The sequence below is a fragment of the Passer domesticus genome, chromosome 28 (genome assembly GCF_036417665.1).
Source record: "Passer domesticus isolate bPasDom1 chromosome 28, bPasDom1.hap1, whole genome shotgun sequence".
Classification (NCBI taxonomy): domain Eukaryota; kingdom Metazoa; phylum Chordata; class Aves; order Passeriformes; family Passeridae; genus Passer; species Passer domesticus.
Genome location: NC_087501.1, coordinates 3,873,236 through 3,889,027, shown reverse-complemented (window position 1 = coordinate 3,889,027; position 15,792 = coordinate 3,873,236). Strand labels below are relative to the sequence as shown.

General features: G+C 60.8%; 2 protein-coding genes across 4 annotated transcripts; one reads left to right on the top strand and one right to left on the bottom strand.

The window, feature by feature from the left end:
* Positions 1–166: 166 nt before the first annotated feature.
* On the bottom strand, positions 167–10,297 carry POLR3D (RNA polymerase III subunit D). 3 transcript variants are annotated; one of them, XM_064400424.1, is made up of 10 exons: positions 10,203–10,297; positions 9,483–9,707; positions 7,793–7,961; positions 6,376–6,419; positions 4,117–4,262; positions 3,914–4,041; positions 2,516–2,684; positions 1,633–1,880; positions 701–853; positions 167–565 (listed from the first exon to the last, which is right to left on the bottom strand). In XM_064400424.1, exons 2-10 carry the CDS (start codon positions 9,608–9,610, stop codon positions 443–445), a joined length of 1,308 nt encoding a protein of 435 aa, XP_064256494.1. In that variant the 5' UTR covers positions 9,611–9,707; positions 10,203–10,297; the 3' UTR covers positions 167–442. The 3 variants fall into 3 exon arrangements, with proteins under 3 accessions (XP_064256494.1, XP_064256495.1, XP_064256493.1); XM_064400425.1 differs by lacking the exon at positions 10,203–10,297 and having other exon boundaries at positions 3,914–4,038; positions 9,483–9,880; XM_064400423.1 differs by lacking the exon at positions 10,203–10,297 and having other exon boundaries at positions 9,483–9,878.
* A 92-nt stretch (positions 10,298–10,389) lies between these two features.
* PHYHIP (phytanoyl-CoA 2-hydroxylase interacting protein) lies at positions 10,390–14,878 on the top strand. Its single transcript, XM_064400422.1, has 5 exons — positions 10,390–10,547; positions 11,444–11,627; positions 12,308–12,482; positions 13,354–13,471; positions 13,578–14,878. Exons 2-5 carry the CDS (start codon positions 11,463–11,465, stop codon positions 14,110–14,112), a joined length of 993 nt encoding a protein of 330 aa, XP_064256492.1. The 5' UTR covers positions 10,390–10,547; positions 11,444–11,462; the 3' UTR covers positions 14,113–14,878.
* The last annotated feature ends 914 nt before the right edge of the window (positions 14,879–15,792 follow it).

Genomic DNA, 15,792 nt, shown 5'->3' with positions numbered 1-15,792 from the left:
GCCGGGCTGGTCAGTGCCCCCATCCCTGCTCCAGGGGCTGGTGGCCTCCAGGGATCACAGCCCTGTCACCCCCAGGACAGGGCGGGGGTCACCCAGTGCCCCCCACCCACAGCAGCCCCACCCCGAGGCCCTGCAGGGCCCAGCACAGGTGACAGAACAAGACTGACACAGGGGGAAAAGAGGTTTTATTCCAGGTTTTTCCCCCAGGACGCGCGTCCTGCTGCCACCAGCGTGTCCACAGAGCTGGGGACGCAGCAGGGCCCCTCCCACCCCGAGACCCCCGTTTGGCACTGGAGTGGGGGACACGGCCGGACACCGGCGGGGCTGGAAGGAGCTGGGGGCTGCCTCGGGATCACTGCCCGAGCCCCCTCCCCACGCCCCCAAGGCACATCTGGAGGGGCTGAGGGTCCATCCCGGGGCCGGGGGGCCGGGACCCCCTGGGCTACCGGTGCCGGTGCTCCAGGAGAGCCTCGAAATCCGGGGAGCAGACGAGCTTGTGCCTCACGTGGCCCAGCACCATCATCTCACCCGTGCGGCTGTCCCCGATGCCGACGGACACCAGCTCCTGTCCCGGGGCACAAACAGCCCTGAGCACCCCTGGGAGACCCCAAAGCTCCCAGGGGGCCCCACTGTTATCAGCCCCTGGGGGGTTATTTTGGGGTGAACCCCCCCAAATGGGGTCCCGGTGTCCCTTCCCTACCTGTAGGAAGGAGCAGGGGGTGCCCATGGTCACGTCCAGGGTGACCTTGCCCAGCACCAGCTGCACTTTTCCTGACTTTCGGATGAGCAGCTTCCCCACCTGGCCCTCGGGGAGGTCGGCCAGGGTGCAGGTGTTCTCTGCCTGCTTCGCCTCCTGCCAGGGCACAGCGGGACTGGGGTCAGCCCTGGCACTGGGGTCAGCCCTGGCACTGGGATAACCCCCTGGCACTGGGATAACCCCCTGGCACTGGGGTCAGCCCTGGCACTGGGGTCAGCCCTGGCACTGGGGTCAGCCTGGCACTGGGATCAGCCCTGGGACTGGGGTCAGCCTGGCACTGGGATCAGCCCTGGGACTGGGGTCAGCCATGGCACTGGGGTCAGCCCTCAGATTGGGATCAGCCCTGGCAGTGGGATCAGCCCTGGCAGTGGGATAACCCCAACGGGACTGGGATAACCCCCTGGGACTGGGATCAGCCCACTGGGACTGGGACTGGGATCAGCCCTGGAATTGGGATTAGTCCTGACACTGGGGTCAGCCCTGGCACTGGGGTCAGCCCTGGCACTGGGGTCAGCCCATTTCACTGGGATCAGCCCTGGCACTCGGATCACAGCATGGAATTGGGATCATCCTGTGAGACTGGGATCACCCCATGGAATTGGGGGGGACAGCACCACGGGATGAGGGGACAGCACTAGATTGGAGGGGAAAGGACACCACAAGATAGGGGGAGGACACCAGGGGATGGGGGGAACATCAAGGGATGGGGTGGAAAGGACACAATGGGATGGGGGGACAGTGACACCATGGAATGGAGGGATATCATGGGATAGGGTGGAAAGGACACCACGGGATAGGGAGACATCCCCATGGGCTCGGAAGGCACGACACCACAGAAGGGGAGGGCATGAGGGATGCCCCCAGCGTGCCCCCACCTGGCTCTTCTCCTGCTTCACCAGCAGCACCTGCCCGTCCTCGCTGTGCAGCTCGGATTTGCTGGGTTTGGAGTCGTGGCTGGGGGGCTGCCCGGGCAGGGTGTCGGGGAGCTGCAGGAACAGCAGCTCCTCCTCCTGAGCCAGGCTCAGCCTCTGCAGCAGCTCTGCCGCCGACACGTCCCGCGGGAAGCCGGGGGGGCCCTTGGGCTGGGCCAGCTTGGGATCCTCCTCACACGGCTCTTCCTTCACTGCACAGGGGTGTGGGGGCACCGGGGAAAGGGGGACACCCCCAGCTTGTCCCCGCTGTGTCCCCAGCCCAGCTCAGCCCAGCCCAGCCCTGCCCTGCCCAGCCCAGCTCAGCCCAGCCCTGCCCACCCCAGCCCTGCCCAGCCCTGCCCAGCCCTGCCCACCCCAGCCCTGCCCAGCCCAGCCCAGCCCAGCCCAGCCCAGCCCAGCCCAGCCCAGCCAGGCTCAGCTCAGCCCAGCCCAGCTCAGCCCAGCCCAGCCCATCCAGCTCAGCCCAGCTCAGCTCAGCTCAGCTCAGCCCATCCAGCCCAGCCCAGCCCAGCCCAGCCCAGCCCAGCCCAGCCCAGCCCAGCCCAGCCCAGCCCAGCCCAGCTCAGCCCAGCCCAGCCCAGCTCAGCCCAGCCCAGCCCAGCCCAGCCCAGCTCAGCTCAGCCCAGCCCAGCCCAGCCCTGCTCTCTCTGCCCAGCCCAGCCCAGCCCAGCCCATCCCAGCCCAGCCCAGCCCAGCCCAGCCCATCCCAGCCCATCCCAGCCCAGCCCAGCCCTGCCCAGCCCAGCCCAGCCCAGCCCAGCCCAGCCCAGCCCTGCCCAGCCCAGCCCAGCCCAGCCCAGCCCAGCCCAGCCCAGCCCACCTTTACCTTTCACGGCTGGCGGGTCCAGCTCCATGTTCTCCTCCTTGGCAGGGAGCCATGGCTGCGTGTCCTCCTGCTCTGGCACCTCCTCCTTGAAGAGCCACCCCGAGTGGGCCAGGGGCAGCTGCACCGGCTTGTTCCGGATGTCGTTCTTCAGCCCCGGGTCATCCAGGAACTGTGGGGACAGCCAGGGGACACTCAGCACCCCGCGGGGGCACAGGGGACACTCAGCACCCTCCAGTGGCACAGGGGACACTCAGAACCCTCCAGTGGCACAGGGGACACTCAGCACCCCGCGGGGGCACAGGGGACACTCAGCACCCTCCAGTGGCACAGGGGACACTCGGCACTGCCCTGGTGACACAAGGGACACTCAGCCCTGCCATGGTGACACAGGGAACACTCAGCACTGCCCAGGGGACACAGGGGACACTCAGCACCCTCCAGTGGCACAGGGGACACTCAGCACTGCACTGGGGACACAGGGGACACTCAGCACTGCCTGGGGACACAGGGGGCATTCAGCACTACCCCTGGTGGCAGAGAGGACACTCAACCCTGCCATGGTGGCACAGGGGACACTCAGCACTGCCTGGGGGCACAGGGGACACTCAGCACCCCGCGGGGGCACAGGGGACACTCAGCATCACCATGGGGGCACAGAGGACGCTCAGCACTGCCGTGGTGACACAAGGGACACTCAGCACTACCCCTGGTGGCAGAGAGGACACTCAGCCATGGTGAGTGGCACAGAGGACACTCAACCCTGCCGTGGTGGCACAGGGGGCACTCAGCACTGCCCTGGGGACACAGGCGACACTCAGCACCCTCCACTGGCACAGGGGACACTCAGCACTGCCCCTGGTGGCACAAGGGACACTCAGCACTGCCCCTGGTGGCACAGGGGACACTCAGCACTGCCCTGGTGGCACAGAGGACACTCAGCACTGCCCTGGTGACACAAGGGACACCAGCACTGCCATAGTGACACAAGGGACACTCAGCACTGCCTGGGGACGCGTGGGACACTCAGCACCACCCCAGTCGCACAGGGGACACTCAGCACTGCCCTGGTGGCACAGGGGGCACTCAGGATCACCCCAGGGGCACAGGGGACACTCAGCACTGCCCAGGGGACACAGGGGACACTCAGCACTTCCTGGGAGCACAGAAGACACTCAGCATCACTCTGGGGACACAGAGGACAATCAGCACCTCCTGGTGGCACAGGGGGCACTCAGGATCACGCTGGTGGCACAGGGGACACTCAGCACTGCCTGGGGGCACAGGGGACACTCAGGATCACCCCAGGGGCACAGGGGACACTCAGCACTGCCCTGGTGACACAAGGGACACTTAGCACCCCCCGGTGACACCAAAGCCACCCGTTCCATGCCCACTGACATCGTCCTTCTGCAGCATCCTCAGGATCTGCTTGGTCTCCTCGTCCGTCTCCCTCTTCTCCTTCTTGATGTTGATGATGTGGGAAGGGCCGAAGTCGGACACGTCCACGGTCCTGTCCCAGGAGCCTGCTGGGGACACAGCAGCAGCCCGGGGTCACCCCAAGGTGGGACCCCCCAAAAGCACCAGAGGGAAGCCCCCCTTACCTTTCTTCTTCATCATTTCAGCGGGGCCCTGCTCGAAGATGGAGTGGGACTGGATGACCTCGGGCCGGTTCCGGCCCCGGCCGTGCCCGTCCCGCTGCCGCTCCCGCTCCTTCTTCTCCTTCTTGACTGCCACATCCTCGCGGGGCCTGGGCACAGGGGCACAGCACCCCCAAATCACCCCACATCACCCCAACATCACCCCCACATCACCCCAACATCACCCCTGCCCCTGCCAGGGCATGGGGCCTGGGGGCACAGGGGCACAGCACCCCAACATCACCCCCACATCACCCCAACATCACCCCTGCCCCTGCCAGGGCACGGGCCTGGGGGTAGAGGGGCACAGCACCCCCAAATCACCCACAAATCACCCCAACATCACCCCCAAATCACCCCACATCACCCCCACATCACCCCCACATCACCCCAACATCACCCCCAAATCACCCCCAAACTGCCCCCTGCCCCTGCCAGGACACGGGGCTTGTGGAAGAGATCTCTGCACATCACCCAGAGATATTGGTGTGGATATTTGGGATGTTTTTGAGGATATTTGGGATATTTACATTGATATTTGGGATATTTATATGAGTGTCTGAGATTTCCATGGATATTTGGGGTATTTTTGTGGATATTTGGGATATCTCCATGGATATCTGGGATGTTTGTGTGCATATTTGGGATATTTGTGCGGATATTTGGGATATTTATATGGCTATTTGGGATATTTATATGAGTATCTGAGATTTCCACGGATATTTGGGGTATTTATATGGATATTTGGGGTATTTATATGGATATTTCAGACATTTTCATGGATATTTGGGATATTTGTGTGGATATTTGGGATATCTCCATGGATATTTTAGAGATCTCCATGGGTATCTTGGATATTTCCATGGATATTTGGGATATTTATATGGATATCTGAGAATTTCCATGGGTTTGGGATATTCCCATGGACATTCAGCATATTTATAGGGATATCTGAGAACTGCCATGGATATCTGGAATATTTCCATGATATTCAGGATATTTCCATGGATATCTGGGATATTTCCATAGATATTCAGAGTATTTATATGGATTTCTGAGAATTCCCATGGGTATTTGGGATATTCCCATGGATATTTGGGATATTTCCATGGATATTCAGGACATTTATATGGATATCTGAGAATTCCCATGAATTTGGGATATTCCCATGGATATTTGGGATATTTCCATGGATATTCAGGATATCTATATGGATATTTGAGAATTCCCATGAATTTGGGATATTCCCATGGGTATTTGGGATATTTCCATGGATATTCAGGATATCTATATGGGTATCTGAGAATTCCCATGGGTTTGGGATATTCCCATGGATATTTGGGATATTTCCATGGATATTCAGGATATCTATATGGGTATCTGAGAATTCCCATGAATTTGGGATATTCCCATGGGTATTTGGGATATTTCCATGGATATTCAGGATATCTATATGGATATTTGAGAATTCCGATGGGTTTGGGATATTTCCATGGATACTTGGGACATTTCCATGGATATTTGGGATATTTATATGGATATCTGAGAACTCCCACGGGTACTTGGGACATTTCCAAGGATATCTGGATATTCCCATGGATATCTGGGATATTCCCATGGCTATTCAGGATATCTGTATGGATATCTGAGAATTCCCATGAATTTGGGATATTCCCATGTGTATTTGGGATATTTCCATGGATATTTGGGATATTTCCATGGCTATTCAGGATATCTATATGGGTATCTGAGAATTCCCATGGGTTTGGGATATTCCCATGGATATTTGGGATATTCCCATGGATATCTGGGACATTTCCATGGATATCTGGGATATTCCCATGGATATTTGGGATATTTATATGGGTATCTGAGAACTCCCATGGGTATTTGGGACATTTCCAAGGATATCTGGATATTCCCATGGATATCTGGGATATTCCCATGGATATCTGGGATATTTCCATGGCTATTCAGGATATCTATATGGGTATCTGAGAATTCCCATGGGTTTGGGATATTCCCATGGATACTTGGGACATTTCCATGGACATTTGGGACATTCCCATGGATATCTGAGAACTCCCATGGATATCTGGAATATTTCCACGGCTCCCTGGGCTCCCCTCTCCCCCTCCCCTGGCAGAGGTGCAGCAGCCCCTGCCCACCCCGTGCCCCCTCCCCGTGCCCGGGCACCGCTGGCACCGAGCCCGCGCCACTCACTCCTCCTTGATCTTCCTGCTGATGATGTTGGGCGTGAACGTTTTCTGTGGGCAAAACAGAGAGAAAATCACCCCAAAATCCCCCCGAGTCGGCACCCACAGAGGCAAGCAAGGCACCTGTTTTTTGGTTTTTTTGGGTTTTTTCAGTCAATTCTTCCCAAGAATATTTCTGGGTTCCACACTCTCTGAACCCCACAGAAAGGAAAAACAATTCTTATTTGCTGTGCAAAAGTAAAATACAATATAAAAATAGCTTCTACAAAAATTGTTATTTTGTTTAATGATTTATATAAATATAGAATGTATAATTATTAATTCTAGATTATTTAGAATTATTATTTATATATTCTTTATAATTACTTCTATAATTGTTTAATTATTTATATAAATACAAAAATTGTTTACCCAAAGTGACAGTACTTTATTTTCTTTGGCCTATCAGGGCCAGGGGTGTGTGTGAGTTGGGACTGTCAGCTCACAGCCATGAGATTCTGTGCAGCTGGGTGCAAAGTGAAATACTTAGCAAATCCAGCTCAGATGGAATATAACATTACATATATAATATATATAATATGTACTATTACATATATTATATGTTATATAGAAAATATATTATATTATATTATATTATATTATATTATATTATATTATATTATATTATATTATATTATATTTATTATATTATATTATATATACTGTTATATATAATATATAACATATATTACTATATATAATATACATATTAGATACTATATATTTTTATAAAAAATAATATATAATATACATTATTCTATATTATATATATTATTTTATATAATATATTTTATATTATATATTTTATCTTATATATATAATGTAATATAATATGATGATGTAATGTAATATGATGTAATATATTATATATTATATATTATATTAAAGTATATAATTATAATATAATATAATAAATTATAATTATAATATAATATTATAAATATAATGTAATGTAATGTAATATAATATATATAATTAATATAACATAACAAAACATAATAATATAATATAATATAATATACATAACATGACATAATATAACATATGCAATATATAATATAATAAATGTAATATAATGTAATGCAATGTAATATAATATAATATAATATAATATAATGTAATATAAATGTAATTAATGATTGTAATATAATATAATATAATATAATAATTAATGTAATTAATAATTATAATATAATATGATATGATATGATATGATATGATACAATACAATATAATATAATATAATATAATATAATATAATATAATATAATATAATAATTAATTGATATAATTCATTAATTAATATCGATGAAGCCCTCCTCATCATTCCCCTCTCAGGGGGTCACCTGACTGGACCCCAGTTTGGGTAAAAGGGGGGGTCTCACCTTTTTGACGCCGCCCAGGGTGAGGTCCCGGGAGCGGATGGAGGGCAGGCGGCCCGGGCTGAGGGGGGGGCCGGGGGGGCGCCGGCCCAGCACCCCCCGGGCCCCCGGGAGCCCCCCGGCACGGAGACTGCCCGGGGAGCCGGAGCTGCCAGAGCCCCCCTCGGCCATCCTGCGGGGAGGGGCACGCTGGGGGGGCTGCACCAGGCAGGGTTCGGGGCTGCACCCCAATAATGAACCCACAAACAGGGCTTGGGGCTGCACCCCAATAATGAACCCACAAACAGGGCTCGGGGCTGCACCCCCCAGGAATGAACCCACAAACAGGGCTCGGGGCTGCCCCCACCCCAATAATGAACCCACAAACAGGGCTCGGGGCTGCACCCCCCAGGAATGAACCCACAAACAGGGCTCGGGGCTGCCCCCACCCCAATAATGAACCCACAAACAGGGCTCGGGGCTACCCCCATCCCAATAATGAACCCACAAACAGGGCTCGGGGCTACCCCCATCCCAATAATGAACCCACAAACAGGGCTTGGGACTGCCCCCACCCCAATAATGGACCCCCAGACAGGGCTCAGAACTGCCCCACTCCAGGAATGAACCCCCAGACAGGGCTTGGGACTGCCCCCACCCCAATATCAACCCCCAAACAGAGCTCAGAACTACCCCCACCCCAATAATGAACCCCCTGAACCCCCAGACAGGGCTCGGGACTGTCCCCCCCCAGGAATGAACCCACAAACAGGGCTTGGGACTGCCCCCACCCCAATAATGAACCCCCAAAGAGGGCTCAGAACTGCCCCCACCCCAGGAATGAAGCCCCAGACCTACAGCCACCCCATGAATGAACCCCCTGACACCCCAGGCAGGGCTCGGGACTGCCCCCACCCCAATATCGAACCCCCAGACAGAGCTCAGAACTGCCCCCCCCCCAATAATGAACCCCCTGAACCCCCAAACAGGGCTCGGGACTGCCCCCACCCCAGGAATGAACCCCCCAACAGGGTCTACATAACCCACGGGGGGCTGTGTTCCCCCTGCACCCCAAGGACCCCCTTGTCCCCCCTCCCAGGGGTCGCACCACCCCATACACACCCAAACGGGACCCCCTTTTCCACCCCTCCCCAGGGGTCTCAGCCCAACCCCCCACACCCCAAACAGGTCCCATTTGTCCCCCCCCTCCCCAACTTTCCCAGCCCCCCCAAACGGGACCCCCTGTCCCCCTCCCGGGGGTCCCAGCCCCCCCAGCCCCCCCAAACGGGACCCCCTGTCCCCCTCCCGGGGGTCCTAGCCCCCCCAGCCCCCCCAAACGGGACCCCCTGTCCCCCTCCCGGGGGTCTCACCACCCCCCCGCTCCCCCTCCCAAAGGCTCCCAGTCCCCCCCTTTCACCCCAGCACCCCCTTGCCCCCACTCCCCAGGGGTTCAGACCTCCATGACCCCTCCCAGCCCCCAGACCCCTCGCAGCCCCCTCCTCACGGGCCTCACACCCCCGGGCCCCCCGCGCCCCCTCCCCAGGAAGCTCAGCCCCCCCTTGCCCCCCTTTACCCATTCCCACCCCTTTACACACCCCCAAACAGGACCCCCCCTCCCCCCGCCCCCCAGGGCTCCCATCCCCCTCCTCGCACCCCTCAGGACCCCCTGGACCCCCCCAAAATTCCTCCCCTCCCCCGCCACGCCGCCCCTTACCCTGCCCGGGCAGCCACGGGCTCGCCGCCCCCACTGCGCATGCGTCGCGCACGGCGCGCCCTTCCTGAGGCGACGCTGCCGCCGCCATCTTTGCTAAGGGCACGGCGGGCTTGGCAATGAGCCGCCATCTTTGTGGTTGGCGTTGCCCGACCCTATGTGAGGGCGGCGGCGCCATCTTTGTGACGGGCAGCGCCCGGCTCTCCGGACTGGGCACCCGGGGCAGCGCTGGAGGGGACATTTTTGGGGGGTCACCCAGCCCTTCATTTAACACCCTCACGGGATTCCTGCAGCGCGACCACCCCCCCAGGGTCCTCTGCAGCTCCACAGCCAGCACCCCCACAGAGGGGGTTCATGCGTGGGCACCCCCTGGCAGAAATTTGGGGGGGAAACGAGGTTTTTGGGGCTCTCTCCCACCCGCCCACCCGAAAAAAGCTTTGCCCCTCCAAGAAGGGTGTTTACTCCGTGCAAAACAAAAAGTCCGTCCGTCCGTCCGCCCCCCGTGGGCTCTGCCCCCCATTCCCGCGGGGGTCCTGTGGGTACCAGCATTCCCACGCACATCCTCCATCCCGGTTTTGGGGCCGGGGGGGGGGTGTCCCCATGGTCCCGCAGGCGGCACAACCGGGACAGTCCCCCACCCGGCCCCAAAAATGGGGGGAACAGGCAGAACCTGCCCACCACCCACCCCCAATCTGCACCCACATCCCACTCTGCCTCCATCACCTGACGCCGCACGCATCCCTCCATGCCATTGGCAGAGCCCGCAGCTTTTTCCTTCCTCCCCCTTCTCTCGCAGCTCCTTGGATATCTATTTTTCCCCTTTTTTTTTTTTTTTTTTTTTTCCCCTCTCCTCTCCCTCCTCTGGAGGGTGTTTGCTATTTCCGAGCTGGCTGGGAGGATCCCAGTCGCATCAGCCGCAGGCAGCGACGCGGCACCGCCGGGTACCACCTCGCTCCCTCCGGCATCCTCCGTGCTCCCCGCTCGGACCGGCCCCGCCGGGGCTCCCCGTCCTGCCCTGCCGCTGCCCCGGCACCCCCGCGCCCCCCGGCACCCCCCCGGCACGGCCAGGTAAGGGCCTCGGTGACACCGGAGCGCCCGCCGAGCCCCGCTGGGCTGGGGCACGGCCGGGGGATGCTCGGAGGGCAGGGGGACGCGAGGGGACACGAGGCGCCGGGGACGCGGTGGCACGATGCGGCTGGCACCATCCCGGTGCGGAATTCCTGCGCCACCGCCGGGCGCGGGGACGGGGCAGCGAGGTGGCACCTTGTCCCCGGAGCGGTGACCTTCTGCCGCGCCCGAGGGCTGTGCCGGGGGGGTGACAGCGGCTTTGGGGCGCGGGGCTCCGCGCAGATGGGGCACACGCGGCCGTGGGTGGCCGCGGGTGCCGAGTGACGGGGACACGCGCGGCGTGGGTGGCCGTGGGCACACCGGGGGGGGGCGGTGGCACCTTGGCAGCCCCCGCACAGACCCGGCCTGGAGGGCGGGGGGCTCCCTCGCCTCCAGCCCCCCGTCCCCGTGCCGTGGGTGCGACTCCGTGTCCCCCCTCGGCGGGCATCGCCCACCCCCAGAGCTCCTTCCTGGGGGAGCGGGGAAACTGAGGCACGGGCCGGGGCAAAGGCGGATCCAGCTTTTCCAGTGCCCGCGTCCAACCCTCCCCTCTCCCAGCAACTCCCTCGGCTCTCCCCTTGTTTTTCTTTCCCCACCCGGTGTTGAGCAAACCCCGAAACGCCCGCTGGCGTGGCGCCGGGGCCCCGCGGCACCCGGGGGAGCGGCCGGGGCCCCCGCACCCGACCGGGCTTGTTCCCGGCGTCCCGCTGCCTGCTGCTGCCTGCGCTGCCTATTCCTGGCTCCCGGCCGCTGTTCCACCCCGGTGCCATCTGCTCCGCCGCGGGCGGCCTTGGCAGCGCCGGCGTGGGCAGCGAGAGGGGGCTCGGCACCCCCCGAACCCCGCGCTGTGCCCGCAGGAGCCCAGCGCCTCCGGCCATGGAGCTGCTCTCCACCCCCAAAAACATCGAGATCAACAACATCACCTGCGATTCCTTCCGCATCTCCTGGGCTATGGAGAAGGGGGACCTGGAGAGGGTCACCCACTACTTCATCGACCTCAACAAGAAGGAGAACAAGAATTCCAACAAGTTCAAGCACCGGGTGAGCCGGGGGAGGACGCGGGACCCCCTGCCCGGGGAGGGGGGACGGGGCTGGCAGGGAGGAACTGGCTCTTAGCCCTCTCGAGCGCTGAATTTGGGTCATTCCCCTCACGGGACGCGCTGGCGGAGGGGCCTGGGACGGGGATCGGGGGGTGACGGACCCCGCCGAGCTCCCGCGGGGGAGCTGAGCTGCTCCTGCTCCCCCTCCCCGTGCTGCGAGTCACTAATTCGGGCCGTTTTTAGCAGCGCCGTTGCCACGGTGATGCTATTTAATGTTTAACATTATTTTTTTTTTCTCTCCTCCCCAATAATAAGGGGTGGGGGGGGTGGGATATTTTTTTCCCCTCCATCTCCCGACTTCAGCATCCGCCGTTGCCACAGAAACGGCTCTGCACTGCGGAGCTGCTCCGTGGCCTATTGACACCGCGAGATGCCACCGGCAGCGGGGGGACCCCGAGGCCACCCCCGCCGCGGGGACCCTGCGTCCCCACCGCAGCAGGGACACGTTTGGGGACACGGGCGGGGGAGCGCTGTGGGGACAGAGCGGGGGGGGGCGCCCCCAGACGTGTCACCAGGCCGTTTTGGGGGGTCTCCGTGGGTATTTTGGGGTGCGTGGTGCCCAGCAGCCCCCCCGCGGGGGGGTGGCAGGACGCCGTCCCTGACCCTCGGCGCTCGGCGCAGGATGTCCCCACCAAGCTGGTGGCCAAGGCAGTGCCGCTGCCCATGACGGTGCGGGGCCACTGGTTCCTGAGCCCCCGCACCGAGTACAGCGTGGCCGTGCAGACGGCGGTCAAGCAGAGCGACGGCGAGTACCTGGTGTCCGGCTGGAGCGAGACCGTGGAGTTCTGCACCGGGGGTGAGCGGGAGCGCCGCGGCCCCGGGCCGGGGGGGACGAGGGCGGCGTTCCCGGGAGCCCGGGGCGAGCACGGGGGCGATGCCGGGAGCAGGGAGGTGGGAGGGAGGAGGACGGGGGCGATGCTGGGAGCCAGGAGGGAGGGCGGGATTGGTGCTCCGGGAGCCAGGAGCTGGGCCGGGGATGGGGACGGTGCCGGGAGGATGAGGAGGACGGGGGCAAAGCGCAGGGCTGGGAGCCGGGAGGGAGAATGGGGTTGATGTCTGAAGCTGGGAGATGGAAGGGGAAAGAGGGCAATGCCTGGAGATGAGAGGGAGGATGGAGATGGTGCCTGGAGTTGCGAGCAGGGAGGGAGAAGAGGGGCGATCCTGGGAGCTGGGAGTGAGAGGGGGTCAGCTCTGGGAGCAGGGAGGGGGAACAGGGGCGATCCTGGGAGTGAGAGGGGGTCAGTGCTGGGAGCAGGGAGGGAGAACGGGGCGATCCCTGGAGCTGGGAGTGAGAGGGGGTCAGCTCTGGGAGCAGGGAGGGAGAACGGGGCGATTCTGGGAGCTGGGAGCAAGAAGGGGTCAGCGCTGGGAGCAGGGAGGGAGAGCAGGGACGATCCTGGGAGCTGGGAGAGAGAAGGGGTCAGCGCTGGGAGGCACGGGGTAAATCGGGGGTGAAGTCGGGAGCCACGAGCCGGGAGATAGGATGGGGGAAATGCTGGGAGCTGGGAGCCCGGAGGAGGACGGGGGCGATGCCGGGAGCTGGCACAAGCCGGGCCGGTTGGAGCGGCAGCTGATGAGTGGGAGGCGGGAGGTGCGGGGAGCTGCGGGCAGGGATGGGCTGCTGGAGGGGGATGGAGACGCCCTGATGTCCCCGTGCCTGTCCCCAGACTACGCCAAGGAGCACCTAGCCCAGCTGCAGGAGAAAGCGGAGCTGATCGCCGGCCGCATGCTGCGCTTCTCCGTCTTCTACCGCAACCAGCACAAGGAGTATTTCCAGCACGTCAGGTACCCCCGGCCCCACTCCCCACGCTCCCCGCTCCCAGAGCGCATTCCCTGACCCTGCCTGTGCCTGTCTGTGTGTCCCTCCTCCTCCTCCTCCTCCTCGTGGCAGGATGCACTGCGGGAACGTGATGAAGCCGTCGCTGAAGGACAACAGCGGGAGCCACGGCTCGCCCACCAGCGGGATGCTGCACGGCATCTTCTTCAGCTGCAACACCGAGTTCAACACCGGGCAGCCCCCGCAGGACTCGCCCTACGGCCGGTACCGCTTCCAGATCCCGGCGCAGCGCCTCTTCAACCCCAACACCAACCTCTACTTCGCGGACTTCTACTGCATGTACACCGCCTACCACTACGTCGTGCTGGTCCTGGCGCCCAAGGGCTCCTCGGGGGATCTCTTCTGCCGGGAGCGCCTTCCCCAGCTGGACATTTCCTCCAACAAGTTCCTGACGTGCTGCGTGGAGGAGGGCGAGCTGGTGTACCGCCACGCCCAGGACAGCATCCTGGAGGTCATTTACACGGAGCCGGTGGACCTGAGCCTCGGCGTGCTGGGGGAGATCAGCGGCCACCAGCTCATGAGCCTCTCCACCGCCAACGCCAAAAAGGACCCCAGCTGCAAGACGTGCAACATCAGCGTGGGGCGCTAAGGGCCGAAGGCGGGCAGGGCCGGGCGGGGGGACGGGCGCTGCCCGCGGGGGCTTCTCCCACGGACGCTGGTGGGTGGAGGACGCGGCCGGGCTCGGGGGATGCGGGCGCTGCCCCGAGGAAGGAGCCGGCGGGACGCTGCTCCGGCAGGGAGGCAGAGCCCGCGCCGCAGTGCGCCCCGAGGGAGGAAGCCTTCGTCTCCTGGACTGGCCGGGCAGCAGCGCCCTCGCTGGCGTGAGCCCCGCGCTCTGCCCTGCTCCGCGCAGCCGCTGCGGGACCCCCCGCCCCTCCGGCGCCCCCCGCATCCCCCCGCCCCAGGTTCACTGGGGCTCCCCGGCCACTCCAGGGGGTTCAGGGAGGTATTGGAAGCACCCCCCGGTTTTGAACTGCTCCCGGGGACGGGGGGTGCTCAGACAGGGACCCCCGGCCCCGCCGGCGCGGGGCTGCAGTGGCGCGGGGGACCCTGGGCGTGCCCCGTCCCTCCCTGCCCTGCCATCCTGCACCGCCCGAGTCCCCGGCCCCGCGGCCCCGGAGGCAGCCGGAGGAGCCGGGGAAGGGGAGAAGGGATCTGAACCCCCCTCCCCGTGCCCCCCAACCCGCCGCCCCCCGCATGAGCCGTCGGCAGCATGGCGCTTGCGTGCGGCCCCCCCGGGGTGCCCGCCCCCCGTCTCTGTGTCCCCCCTGCACGCTGTACAACAACCGGCTCCCCCTCCCCGAGCATCCCTGTGCTGTGCTGGAGGTGTTTCAATAAACTCTGTGCGGTCGCCACCGGCCGTGTCACGCGCCTCTGTCCCCCACGGGACCCCAAAAAGTGGCTCAGACCCCCCTCTCCCCCCCCGGATCCAGCTCAGGGGGAGGGGGGATGGGACTGGGAGGGGACAAGGTGGCCCTCGCCAGATCTCGGGACAGTTCAGGTTGGAAGGGCCTTGCTGGGATTCTCCGGGTCCATCCCGCCCGCCCAGGCAGGGTCACCTGGATCGGGTGACTTAGGAGCACGTCCAGGTGGGTTTGGAATGTCGCCAGAGAGGGAGATCCACCCTTCCCTGGGGCTGTCCCAGTGCTCTGCCACCCTCCGCGGAATGAGGTGGAACTCATGTTTTTGTTTGTGGCCCACGCTCCTCGTCCTGTCACTGAAAAGTTCCCGAGTTCTGCACCCCCTTTTCACCACAGAGACCGAAACCCCTCTGGGTGAAAACCCCGGTGCCCATCCCGTCCACGGGGCATCCCAGGCCTGGCACAGAGCGGGAAGAGGAGCCTCCCCGTGGCACCGGCAGCGAGCCCGGGCTGCAGGAGGGGTCGAGGCACGCGGGAGCACGTGGTGGGCGCGGGGGCCGTGGCACTGCCCACCCGCCATCTGCCGCCGCCGCCGCGGGCACGCGCCGGAGCACGCGGTGGGCGCCGCACGTGGCACCCACCCACCCACAGCGGCTGCTCTCCCGCCTCAGACACCTCGAAATAAAGGTGTGGGGGCACAGAACCCACCTGGGGCGGAGGGCTCCGAGCCCACCACCCTCCACAGGACCCGCTGTCGCCAGGAGAAGGTCTGGCTGCTCCTTTGGTGGAATTCCTGGTTCTGCTCCATCAGAACCCCAAGGATTGGGCTCCTCCCTTAGGATCGGGGTCTGTGCTGCTTTCCCCCCCAGTCCAGTCCCGTTTTGGGTGCTGTTTTGCTGGGCTGGAAG